The sequence below is a fragment of the Chelonia mydas genome, chromosome 2 (genome assembly GCF_015237465.2).
Source record: "Chelonia mydas isolate rCheMyd1 chromosome 2, rCheMyd1.pri.v2, whole genome shotgun sequence".
Classification (NCBI taxonomy): Eukaryota; Metazoa; Chordata; order Testudines; family Cheloniidae; genus Chelonia; species Chelonia mydas.
Window position 1 is genome coordinate 38,771,133 of NC_057850.1, and position 13,382 is coordinate 38,784,514.

Below are 13,382 nucleotides of genomic sequence, written 5' to 3' on the forward strand. Positions count from 1 at the left end.
AAGGCCAAAGGTGGTCCAAAACAAACTGAGGGGGGTTCGCTTGGGCAGTGCTAGATAGCCTTGAGGCAGACCACAAGGTAGGGAGAGCGCATGTGGGGGCTGAAAGGACACTGCCACCTAAAATCTTTGATTTGAGGCTCAAGAGCACAGATACACCTACAGTGGAGTATCCAGAGGGACACTAGTTGAAGAAAAACATCTGCTCAGTGTGCAGCTCCAGTCAAAAAAAAGCTAACAGAATTATCGGAATCATTAGGAAAGGGATAGCTAATAAGACAGAAAATATCATAATGCCACTATATAATTCCATGGTATGCTCACACCTTGAATAGTACATGCAGTTCTGGTCTCCCCATCTCAAAAAGATATATTAGAACTGGAAAAAGTACAGAGAAAGACAACAAAATGACCAGGGGTAAGGAATAGGTTCCATATAAGGAGAGACTTAAAAAGTCTGGTACTGTTCAGCTTAGAAAAGAGATGACTAAGAGGCATATGACAGAAGTCTATAAAACTATGAGTGGTGTGGAGAAAATGAATAAGGAAGTGTTATTTAACCTTTCACATAACACAAGAACCAGGGGTCACCCAATGAAATTAATAGGCAGCACATTTAAACAAACATAAGGAAGTACTTCTTCACTCACTCACAGTCAACCTGTGGAACTCATTCCCACGTGATCTCGTAAAGGTCAAAAGTATAACTGGATTCAAAAAAGAATTAGATAAGTTCACGGAGGATAGGTCCATCTACGACTATAAGCCAAGATGGTCTGGAATGGAACCCTATTCTCTGGATGTCCCTAAACCTCTGACTGCCAAAAGCTGGGACTGGTCAACAGGGTATGGATCACACAATAAACTGTCCTGTTCTGTTCATTCCCTCTGAAGCATCTGGCACTGGCCACTCTTGGAAGACAGGATACTGGGTTAAGATGGACCATTGGTCTGATCCAGTATTGCCATTCTTACATTCTTATATAATAGGGCACACATTATCTGTTTGTTCTAACTTGTGATCCTCCCTTTCCTATCCTTTTTCTTTACCAGTTACCCTCATTTCCTTTGTCTTATATGGGTCCTAATCCTGCAAATTCTTACTTATGCAAATGAGCACACTGACTGTACATGATCTTCTCAATATCTACATCAGCAGCTCACAGAAGTAAAGGTTTGCAGGACAGTACACTTAGACACAAATCCTACAAAGACTTGCACACATTTAGCTTCATGCCTTGTGAGAGTTTCCTTTGACTTCAAATGGGAGTATGTGCAGGGCAGCAAATTAAGCATGTGTGAGTCTTTGCAGGATTGGAGCCTAGAGTCTAAGGGCCAAGTTTTTAAGAGTTATTTAGGCATCTAAAGATGCAGATATGTGGTACCTAATGGGATTTTCAAAAGGGTTTAGGTGCCCAAGTCACAAAGGGAGTTGGATCTTAGGTACTTTTGAAAACCCCACTAGACACCAATCTACATTTTTAGGCAGCTAGCTACATTTAAAAATCTGGTGCTAAGTTCTGTGGGACAACAGTGTCCTTTTTATTTCTGTAAAGTGTTTTGTGATTTTACAGAACTATTTCAATATTAAAACAGATAAATAATACAGTTTCATATTCATGGCGCTCAAAATGAGAAGACATCTGATTGTCTCACAAAAATATAACCAAAATTACAAACTGTAGATAAGAAATTATTTGAAAAATAAGAAAGTGGATCTAGCATTAAAAAAATCTGCCAACATCCTAACATCAAGGAATTGAGCTAATACATGTTTGTTATACAACAGTTTATCTTCACTTGCAGAATTTTTTTTTTGAGAACTCACAAATCTATTTGCACAACCTCCTTTAATTTTTGCAAAAAAACCCCAGACAATACATAATTCCAACATTTTTTACTTCTTTGCAAAAATGAAAAACTGAGTATTTATTTTAATTTGTCAATATCTTTCATACACCTCAACACATGAGCTAACGTTTCATTTTCCTGGTTGCAAAACCCCAGAAATGTTATTGATAAAACAGAGAAGGTCACCAAGAGAAATTTCGGACAGAGGAGACAATTAACACTCCTAAACACCCCTAAACCCCATGCCCTTCACCACTCAATTCTCTCATTCATAACTCACTCCTTTATTATCATCATCATTTGTTTGTATTGCAATAGAACCTTCATGCCTCAATCCAGGATCAGGGCCTCATTGTGTTGTACACTGTACAAACACATCATAAAAATACTTTGCTTACAAGGAAATATCTGACTCCTCTTTTCCAGCTGTCCTCTTTCCCAGTTGTGAAAATGATACTGGGGAGGGGAGAGACAAATCTGCTTAGAAACTATGAACCCAGGACCTGACTCAAAGCCCAATGAAATCAATAGATAGTATTCCATCAACTTCGGGAGGTTATGTATTAAGCGACAATCCTGAAGCCCGCCCTTATTCAGAAAAACTCCAATTTTCACACCCTATCCTATAATGAAGTCAATGAGAGTCTTCTCTGAGTAAGGAATAAGTAAAGTGAAGGCATTGGTATTTGGTGATATACAAGTGAATAAATTGGTATGCAGAAGGGGTAATGGAAGATCCAATGGTTATGCTTCCCCAATAATAATTTTTAAGTACATGAACAATGTGTTGCTGTCATATTTTATACCATTGAATGGTCTCAATAAAGAAAAAATCTGTTAGGCATTCCACAAATATTATGCTAACTTTAGATAATTTCTGAGTGTCAGTGTGCATGTGCACACATGTGCACGTATGTATATACATACACATTTGCCTCTGTGCACACATGGGGATGAAAAACAGATTTGACAAGGAGCTAGGACTCAGGGAGAGAAATGATACTGGCTAGGGGAAAAATGTATGTGATCATGTACTTCAAGACTGTATCATAATGTGTGCACACAAGGGAGTCGAATTAAGGTTACACAGGAAACCTTAATTGAGGCATTTCATAACTTCTGAATGCTTGCCTTTGCAACTTTAGTAACATTCTTTTAACATAGTTTATTTGTGTGTGTGGGGGTATATATGTACATGGTTATAAAAAAGCATTGCTTCTATTAAGCTCAAATTTATGCAGATTATACAGAATTGTACAGTTTAGTCTGAGCGGTCTACTTGTTATCTTGACAAAGAGGCAAAAATTTAAGTAGATGAGATACCACTATGACTGCATTAATTACACATACTATTTCCATACTTAAAAGCACTCAAATAGTTTATTTTTAGAAAGAAAACTGCTCTGTGGGGCCAATTAAAGCTGGTGCAAGATCTCCATATGTGTGATATAAAAAAAGTTTAATTCTTCATACAAATGTTGTTCAAGATTCTTCTCCTTTTAAAGTTAAGTAGAAAGATAAGTCCATCGAATACACATATTTTAAATTCTATGAATCCCTGGTGAATTTACCAAACAGCCATATTTCAATTTTCAGTCTCTAGTATTTTTAAAGTAAAATACGATAATAAAACTGGGAAGCTGTTTTTACAGAGATTTTTTTTAAAGTGCTAAAGTGCATGAAAAGTATCATAAAATGTGGGAAGACATAACTTTTCTCACTCCCTTTTAATCTTACCTGAAGTGTAAGGCGTTTAACTGCATTCCACACTATTCCAATAAATTCTTTCATTTTCTCCTCAGGACTTCTGCAGCTCTCAGATGAGGTCAGCATGGGTTTCAATGGAAGTGACAAAGGCCTAGATTCTAAAGCAAACAACATACACTAGTTAATTGGATGATATGTACCTTCACTCAGTAACTGATTACTAGTACTACTGACAGTATATTATTTTTTTCTTTAAGGTCTATAAATAGTTTGTTTCCGCTCCCGAATTCAAAATGTGCATTTCAGTGTTTACACTGTACAGCAGAAATTTGAGCAAACGAGTATTGTTTTATTTACCAGATTTAAGCTTGGGAAGGGAATACTATCAATTAATTGTGGTGAGAAATTCAACATTTTAACTGCATTTAGAGACATCCTAAATTTTTCCAACATAAGCTGCTAAAAAAATATTACGAAGCATGCTTGACCTAAGCAATTAAAGTCCATTTTCAACGTGTGATGGCATATTTGATGATGTACTAGTAATAAGTTTTCCACTTAATTTGCTGCCTGGGTAATCTAAACAAAGATTTAGTTCTGTAAACTTGTTGCAAAGAGCAAGACAGTGTCCATGTTAAAATTCAGTCTTTGACTTGGAATCTTTAATTATTAATTTAAGGAAAGGTTTTTCAGCAAGCATGCCAAAATATTCAAGAAAACTAAACCATCATTTAAATATTGTTCCTAAACTTTTAAAAATCTAATGGGCTTAAGAAAATTCTAAAATGCATAAAAAGCATAATAAAATGTTGCAAAAAATAAAATTTTCTAATAAGGAAAAAACAAAAAGTAACTGCACCATACTATATTAATAATATATTTAATTTAGTTATAACATGTGAATATAAAAATGATTTAAACGAGGAATTAATTTACAAGTATGCCCAGCAGAATCAAACCACCAGACTGTCAGAATGTCTGGCCCTTTAAGAGGAGATGGGTCTCAGCCCCACCTGTGACACAATTAGCTTACCTCCCTGAGTGGTGAGAGCTGGAATGATCATATGATTTTATGGGTCATGTGGCTCAATTAGATCTCTTAGGGAAAGAAAGTCCTCGGAGGTTGGGTTACTCTCTTTCAAGTTCCCTAATAGAGGATACTGCTAGTGGGAGGGGAAGCCAGAGGGGGAGGGTACAGTTTCTATGGCAATACCATACCATGCCACCCTTACTTCTGAGCTGATGGCGGCGGCACTCTCTTCAGAGCTGGGCGTTGCTATCTAACTCCCCAGGTCTGAAGGCAGCAGCAGAAATAATGGTGGCAAATCCAGTAAACACACACGTCACTATTAGGGCACACCAGGAACTGAAGTTCTACCAAAATCAATGTTGGAAACAGGACGAGCAAGAAAAAATCATGGACATTTGTTCATATATCAAAAATCTACCTGAACGGACATTGGAGGAACAAAAAAGAGGTCATATCCGAGAACACCTGGACATATGGTAACCCTACTCAGAGGTGGAGTGGGGTAGAGGAGAGATTAGGAGGAACCCTCCAGGAAGAAAGCCCTGGTAGCTGCTGCTCAGCGAAAGAGTAAGGAGTGACCCAAAGGAGCCCAGGAAGGGCTGACGGGGACAGACTGAACAGAGCCTGGGAGTGGCTGAATACTGAACCAGAGGGCTTTATGAAGAGTGTCTAGGGTGTTAGACAGACCAGCCCCTCAGGATGCAGGGGCTGTACTCAGCTTGAGGCTGGGATATAGACTCTGGGTTTTTTGTACTGGTCTTTTTGACTGGTATACTCCAGAATCGGGGGACTTTCATTAAAGTCTTAGCTGGGGGGCCAAGCCACTGGATCAGCCAAACCCTCACAAGAGGAAACTGAGGCAAGGCCACTGCAGAACCACCCTAAGCTTATTAGGCAGTGATCCTGCTACATAGACCCACCAAATAACGTTTTTTTTCAGCAGGAGTAGCAATTCTATGCATTTTCCACAAACAAATATTAAATTATCCCTTTGAGATTTTGCAACATCTTTCGATGTACTTAGCTTCTTCAACTTCTCTATTCTACCCCATTCATGAACGACCAGAGGAAATTGTAGGCATAAATTAATAATTCTTTCTAGTTCATTTTAAAATGAATTTAAAATCGGTAGAATTCTAATACCTATAGCAGTCTGGAGCATACAAACTCTGCCAAAAAGCAACCAACCAACTGCCTCCTTCCGTCGCACATGCATCTTCAAATTGAATCAGGCAAAATCTGACTGTGTGCCCTTCTGAGAGAAGTTTGGCCATTAGACAATTTCAATCATCTTTGAAAATATAGGGACAAGGCAAAAGATCACATTCTAAAGCACCCCAAAAGGGGCATGGGCAAGAGAGGGGGAGACACTGAGGCAACAGCATGAGCTCTTAGAAATTCATCGGTGATATTTTTTTCCGGTAAAAAGCTGTGAGAGGGTAAAAAAACTATGGCTGGCTAATAATTTCGGCAAAATCCATTTAAAAACTCAATTTCAAAAATTTGATAGATTGTAATTTATGGACTGTCTTGAAAAAAGAGAGAAAGCTGAATTTTATGTGGTAGGTAAGGAAATCAAGAAAAGGTGAAGAGACAGTCTGAAAAGCGGGAAGGAAAGATTATTTTGCTTGCAGCATTTGGGTTATACTGGAACGGAAAGAGAAAAAAAAGACATGGGAGACTATAGAGCAGGACATTGCAATGACAGTGAGGATGAAAGGAGGTAAGAAATGGTTACTTACTGTAATTGTGGGTTCTTTGAGATGTGCTGCAGACATTCCAAGTAGGTGTGTGCATCCACCAGAGCCAGAGACTTTTGCTTAGCAGTATCTGTACAGGGGAGGCGCTCATGCCTGTAGCCCCTCCTCTAGCTATAATAGGTAGCGCTGCCCTGACCCCCCTCAGTTTCTTCGCACTGAATATCCAGGGGAAGACTCCAATGCAGACGGGATGCAGAGTGAGCTGTGGAATACATGTCTGCATTATATCTCGAAGAACCACAGTTACAGAAAGTAACTGTTTCTTCTTCTCTGAGTAGATGTAGATGTGTATTCCAAGTAGGTGACTAATGAGCAGTACCCCAATCTGGAGGCGGGGTTCAGAGTGTACCTGAGTAAGGATCACAGGACTGCTCTGCTGATATTAGCATCAGCTCTGGAAGAAGCAACAATTGCCTAATGGTCTGCAAATGTATGTGCAGACCACATATCTGCTGAGGAGGCGTAGCTGACGCTATCTCATAATCAGTCTTGATGCAAGATGTTATCCATCTAGAGATGGTTCGTGCAGAGACTGCATATCCCTTTATGGGGTCTGCATATGACATGAAGAGGCAAGGCATGAAACTGTTCAGTTCTGTTCAGATAGAAGACTAGACAGTGTCTAATGTCTAGCATATGGAACCGTTGCTCCTCCTGGAAAATACACCACCTGGTTCAAATGAAACTGAGAGACCACCCTGGATACAAACTTCAGGTGTGGCCAAACTGTAACCTTGTGTCTCGAGAACTGCATGGAAGGAGGTGCCGCCATCAGGGTCTGCAACTCACATGCCCTCCTGATAGAGGTAATGGCTATCAAGAATGCAGTTTTCTAAGATAGGAGCGGCAGTGGATGGGAAGCAAGGGGCTTGAAAGGAGGATCCATTAGAGCTGCTAAACCCGTATTCAGGTCCTAGAAGACGACAATCTCTCAGACTGGAGGATGCAGGTGAGGGAGCCATTTCAGAAATCTTGTCACCATGGCATTGGAGAAACCCAATTTTCCTTAGACAGGGGGATGAAGTGCCAATATTGCTGCCAAGTGCACTCTCAGAGAACTGCATGCTAGGCCTGATTCCTGAAGGTGTAACAGGTATTCCAAGATGTCCTGGATGGAAGCCTCCACCAGATGTCTCCCACGGGCCAAAGACCACATGGAAAACCTCTTCCACTTAGCCAATTAGGCCGTTCTTGTCTTCCTATTCTTAAGTAGGAACTCTTGGACAACCTCCGAGAAAGTTTTTGGAGAGTGTTGGTGACAACTTCCTGGTGCAAGTGCTGGAGGAACGAACTAGGGGTTGTGCTCCTCTTGACCTGCTGCTCATAAACAGGGAAGAATTGGTAGGGGAAGTAGAAGTGGGTGGCAACCTGAGCAGCAGTGATCATGAGATGGTCAAGTTCAGTATCCTGACAAAAGGAAGAAAGGAGAGCAGCAGAATACGGACCCTGGACTTCAGAAAAGCAGACTTTGACTCCCTGAGGGAACTGAAGGGCAGGATCCCCTGGGAGGCTAATATGGAGTCCAGGACATTTGGCTGTATTTTAAAGAAGCCTTATTGAGGGTGCAGGAACAAACCATTCCGATGTGCAAAAAGAATAGCAAATATGGCAGGCGACAAGCTTGGCTTAACAGAGAAATCTTTGGTGAGCTTAAACACAAAAAGGAAACTTACAAGAAGTGGAAACTTGGACAGATGACTAGAGAGGAGTCTAAAAATATTGATTGAGCATGCAAGGGTGTAATAAGGAAGGCCAAAGCATAATTGGAATTGCTAGCAAGGGATGTGAAGGGTTTCTACAGGTATGTTAGCAACAAGGAAGTGGTCAGGGAAAGTGTGGGACCCTTACTAAATGGAGGAGGCAGCCTAGTGACAGATGATGTGGAAAAAGCTGAAGTACTTAATGCTTTTTTTGCCTCAGTCTTCACGGACAAGGTCAGCTCCCAGATTGCTGCACTGGGCAGCACAGTATGGGGAGGAGGTGAGCAGCCCTCAGTGGTGAAAAAACAGGTTAAGGACTATTTAGAAAAGCTGGACATGCACAAGTCCATGGGGCTGGATGCAATGCATCTGAGGGTGCTGAGGGAATTGGCTGATGTGATTGCAGAGCCATTGGCCATTATCTTTGAAAACTCGTGGCAACTGGGGGAGGTCCCGGATTATTGGGAAAAAGGCAAATATAGTGCCCATCTTTAAAAAAGGGAAGAAGGAGAATGGAGCAGGTCCTCAAGGAATCCATTTTGAAGAACTTGGAGGAGAGGAAGGTGATCAGAAACAGTCAACATGGATTCACCAAGGGACCATTCAGAGAGAAAACTCTGCTGAGATGATCCACAAGATGGTTCTGGACCCCTGTAAGTGGACAGCTATCAGGGTGATTTCCTCTTCAATATAGAACTGATACAGGCTGATCACCTCCAAGCAGAGTAATTTGAAGTGAGCGCCTCCTTGTTTGTTCACATAGTACATTGCAGTGGTATTGTTCGTGTTAGTATGTGAACCACTGAATGCCTGATGCAGTCCTGGAATGCACAACATGCATTGTGGATGGCCCAAAGTTCGAACAGGTTGGTATGGAGCGAGGCCTCATGTTCTGACCACAGACCCTGCCTCCACAGCAAGTCCAGAGGTACTCCCCAACCCAAAAGGGACGTGTCAGTAACCACTGACTTGGTCAGAGAGGGCTGAGTGAAGGGGACCTCCTGCAACACATTGCATGGGGACTTCCACCAGTGTAAGGACTCCAGGACTGATGGATGAAGGTGAACCAACCTGTCTAGAGAACACAGGTCAGGGCGGTAAACTGTCCTAAGCCACATGTGAAGAGCACAAAGGTTTAACCTGGCAAGATAGATGACCTGGGTACAAGCAGACATGTGGTCCAACAGGCTCAGGCACACACAGTTATGGATGGTTGTGATTGCAAACTGAGGCACAGCTGCTGAATCTCCTGGAATGCCCTCAATTTAATGGAATCTAACAGGACCCCAATAAATTCTATTTGCTGAGTCTGACTTTACTGTAGGTTGACTTTACTGTATTTAGAAAACGGTCGAGTAAGCATAATGGGGTGTGGATGTGGCGAGAATCTCCTCTCTGGAGCTGCCCTTCAGCAACCAGTCACTGAGGAGAGGGGAGATATGGATTCCCTTCCTCCTGAGGTACGCCATGACCACTGCCAGGCATTTGGGTGAAGACCTGCCCGCCAGAAGTGAGACCAAATAGGAGAATCATTTACTTGAAACAGCAGTCTCCTACCATGAAGCAAAGTTACTTCCTGTCACTCCGCCGAATGGCCACATGGAAGTAGACATCTTAAAGGTCCAGAGCAGCAAACCAGTCATTCTGAGACAAAGCAGGGAGGATAGTTGATAGAATGACCATGTGGAACCTCAGGTATTTGATTAACTTGTTGAGACTGCGAAGGTTATGGATGGGCCTCATCCTGCCCTTGGATTTTGGTATCAGGAAATACTCGGAGTAGAACCCATGATCACAGTGTTCTCACTGAATCTCCTCCACCACTCCCAACTCTAGCAGAGAACTGACCTGCTTGAAAAGCAGTATTTCATGAAAGGGGACATGTATCATGTATCAGTTTTGTATTCAAAGTTATGAATACTGGCTGTGTACTTGTTTGAGTTCAAGTAGCCTTAGTAAAGCATTTGGTCAGTTTCTTGAGAAAGGAATGTGCAAATTAAGTGCCCAATCAAGAAACACTTAACTGACAATGCACCTTGGAAGACTCCAATCTACATAAGAAGTCTTCCTGGAGACATTCACCTGCCTTGTTCCAGCCCTGCCCCAGGGCCAGCTGTGGCTCTGCTCCCAGCCATACCTCTGGCCCCACAGCAGTCCCCAACTCCCGCTTCCAGCTCTGGTCCCACTCCTGGCCCCGGCTCCCAGTGGGGGCGCAGCCCAGGTAAGGTGGGGGCATGACCGAAAAAGTTTGGGGACCCCGCCTTAGAGAAACCTTAAAAAGAATCCTTAACAGGAAAGGCAGAATAGTTGAGTGAACATCACAGAGCAAATGGAAGCAGCAACAAACGACAGAGATGAATGGAAGAGATGGTTTCCACCCTATGTGTCAACATTGGTGTGGGAAGGAAGTATATATAATAACTCTGTGTGTCTGTGTGTGTGTATTTTTCCAGTTATTCAGTAGAATTACTCAAGATTTTCACTGATATAACTGAAATCAGAATCTGGTACTCTAATTCTAGTGCTTTTTAATTGCTATTTTGTTACTGAATTTATGCATTTGAAAAGGTGCAGTGACAGAAAATATGCCTTTACAGTGGATATTACAGATATGGCTATGACATCATTGATAGTGAAAACATTTGAAAATTGTTCAAAGATTTAGGCCACTTCATTATTTCACATATATGTGGTCTTTATTTACTATTACTAAGAATGTATATTTTCGAGTATTCTGCTATAGGTCTGCATCATAAATTAAATTTTGCTTCAGAACATTTATTTTCTCTTGTGGCTAATTACATGATTCCACACTTACAAGACACAGAGTTAAAACTTTCTAGTGAAATTTTTGTGATTTTGAATGTTTGATTGGCAATTAAAAATCGGATTTGAAATGTTTTTTATAAAGCTTTTATCACATAGACACTAATAGAATGAATATGGTATGATGAAATAACATGATTTTGGCAATTAATTGATCTTTAACTATTCATAGTAAAATAGGCCCAATGGCCTGTGATGGGATATTAGATGGAGTGGGATCTGAATTACTACAGAGAATTCTTTCCTGGGTATCTGGCTGGTGAATCTTGCCCACATGCTCAGGGTTCAACTGATTGCCATATCTGGGGTCGGAAAGGAACTTTCCTCCAGGGCAGATTGGAAGAGGCCCTGGGGGTTTTTCGCCTTCCTGTGTAGCATGGGGCACGGGTCACTTGCTGGAGGATTCTCTGCTCCTTGAAGTCTTTAAACCGTGATTTGAGGACTTCAATAGCTCAGACATAGGTGAGAGGTTTATCGCAGGAGTGGGTGGGTGAGATTCTGTGGCCTGCATTGTGCAGGAGGTCAGACTAGATGATCACAATGGTCCCTTCTGACCTTAATATCTGAGTCTGAGTCTAAGATAGCATGTGGGCAATGGCTGCTGCCTGTAAAAACTGAGTCATGAATGGACATGTGACTTGCTCCTGTGATTCCAAAACTCCATCTTGGAGCTGGATTTTGCATAGGAGAGAGGAAGGGGTCTCCACCCACAAGAGAAAGTCTATTTAAGCCCCTGGGAGACCCCTCCATTTGGTCTTCAGCTGGCTCAAGAGATAGCCTCTCCACGCCCAAAGGATACCTGAAAGAAACTGGAACAAAGGACAGTAACCACAGGGATGTGAGTGATTGCTGGACCCAGACTAGAAGGAGGCTAGTCTGTAAAAGAAGCTTACTGGAACATCTCTGAGGGTGAGATTTCTTCTGTAATCACTTTCTTACTGTATTAGGCATAGACTTGCGTGTTTTATTTTATTTTGCTTGGTAATTCACTTTGTTCTGTCTGTTATTATTTGGAACCACTTAAATCCTACTTTTTGTGTTTTTAAAAAATCACGTTTTACTTATCATTTAACCCAGAGTATGTATTAATACCTGGTGGGGGGGGGGCAAACATCTGTGCATATCTCTCTATCAGTGCTATAGAGGGCGAACAATTTATGAGTTTACCCTGTATAAGCTTTACACAGGGTAAAACGGATTTATTTGGGGTTTGGACCCCATTGGGAGCTGGGCATCTGAGTGTTGGAGACAGGAACGCTTCTTAAGCTGTTTTCAGTTAAGTCTGCAGCAGGGGATGTGGTTCAGATTGGGGTCTATGTTTGTAGCAGGCTCACATATCTGGCTCAAAGAGGCAAGGTTCTGAAGTCCCAAGCTGGCAGGGAAAATGGGTTAGAAATAGTCTCAGGACATCAGGTGGCAGTCCCAAAGGGGGTTTCTGTGATCCAACCCATCACAGTTATTTCCCCATAAGTTTATGGATATTCTCCTACAGTAAGTCCACCTGAATATCCAGGGATGAGGCAACCTGACGTAACAGGTCCTGGTATACCTTGAAGTCCTCTAGGACTGAAGGAGAGGACAAACCAGCCAACACCGCATAAGCTGTTGGCTGGACTACAGGCAGATCCTGCTCCTTGGGCAATGTGTCCAGATGAAGAAATTCCAGTGACTCCACAGGAAGGGGGAAACTTAGACATCTGGACTTGTGGCTGGTCTGCAATCACTAATGCTGAACAAGTAGGGGATCTTGCTCTTGATGCTGTGTGAGACCTATGGGAGCAAGTGAGACCTATGGGAGCAAGGAGCTTCCCACTGGGCCCCAGGCAGCATTGGTATGGGTAAGACATTAGTGGCCAGTAGGTGCTGGGCCAGGGGCCTCCATCCCGGCCTTGAGGTCCCTGCAACAAATGGGAGGCAGCAGCACTCTCCAAGCCGAAGGGCAATCTGCAGCCCAAGGAAGGCCTCAGTACCAGGTCAGGCTTCATGGCCTGCTGAAGCAGGTGCTGCTTAAGGCTAAGGTCGAACACCACCTGAGTCCTCTTCTTGAACGATCTGCAGATCGAATAGCACTCCCTAAGGTGTGCTTCACCAAGGCAAAGCAAGCAACGCATCTGTAGTTTGTACCTTGGGGAAGTTTTAACCTAAGCTGGTAAAAGTAAGTAAGGGATCACCACTCCACACAAAGGGCAATGCTTTAACCTCAGCGAGGACATCACTGGAGAGCACTTCCACTAAAATATATACTATAATCTTTAACTAACACCACTAACTAACTTAACTATTTATAACGAAAACTAGGCTAAAAGATAAATTCCAAGGTTGTGAAGGAACAACCGCACAGAGCTCCACTCTAGCCGATGGGTGGCGACAAAGTACTGAGGAAGGTCAGACCACCTCATATAGCCCAGGGAGGGGCTACAGACAAGAGGGGCAAATGCCACCCCTCTATGGGTACTGCTAGGCAAAAGTCTCTGGCTCTGAGCCATGGGGTGTGCACACGCTTACTTGAAA

At 42.3% G+C, this 13,382-nt stretch overlaps 1 protein-coding gene across 17 annotated transcripts in view; it reads right to left on the minus strand.

The window, feature by feature from the left end:
- Positions 1-13,382, minus strand: part of VPS13B (vacuolar protein sorting 13 homolog B) — a 914,031-nt gene that overhangs the window by 405,661 nt on the left and 494,988 nt on the right. For all 17 annotated transcript variants that reach the window (XM_037892217.2, XM_037892214.2, XM_027818377.3 and 14 more), the window contains exon 22: positions 3,586-3,713. In XM_037892217.2, coding sequence (XP_037748145.1) covers positions 3,586-3,713 — 128 coding nt within the window. The remainder of the gene's footprint in view (positions 1-3,585; positions 3,714-13,382) is intronic.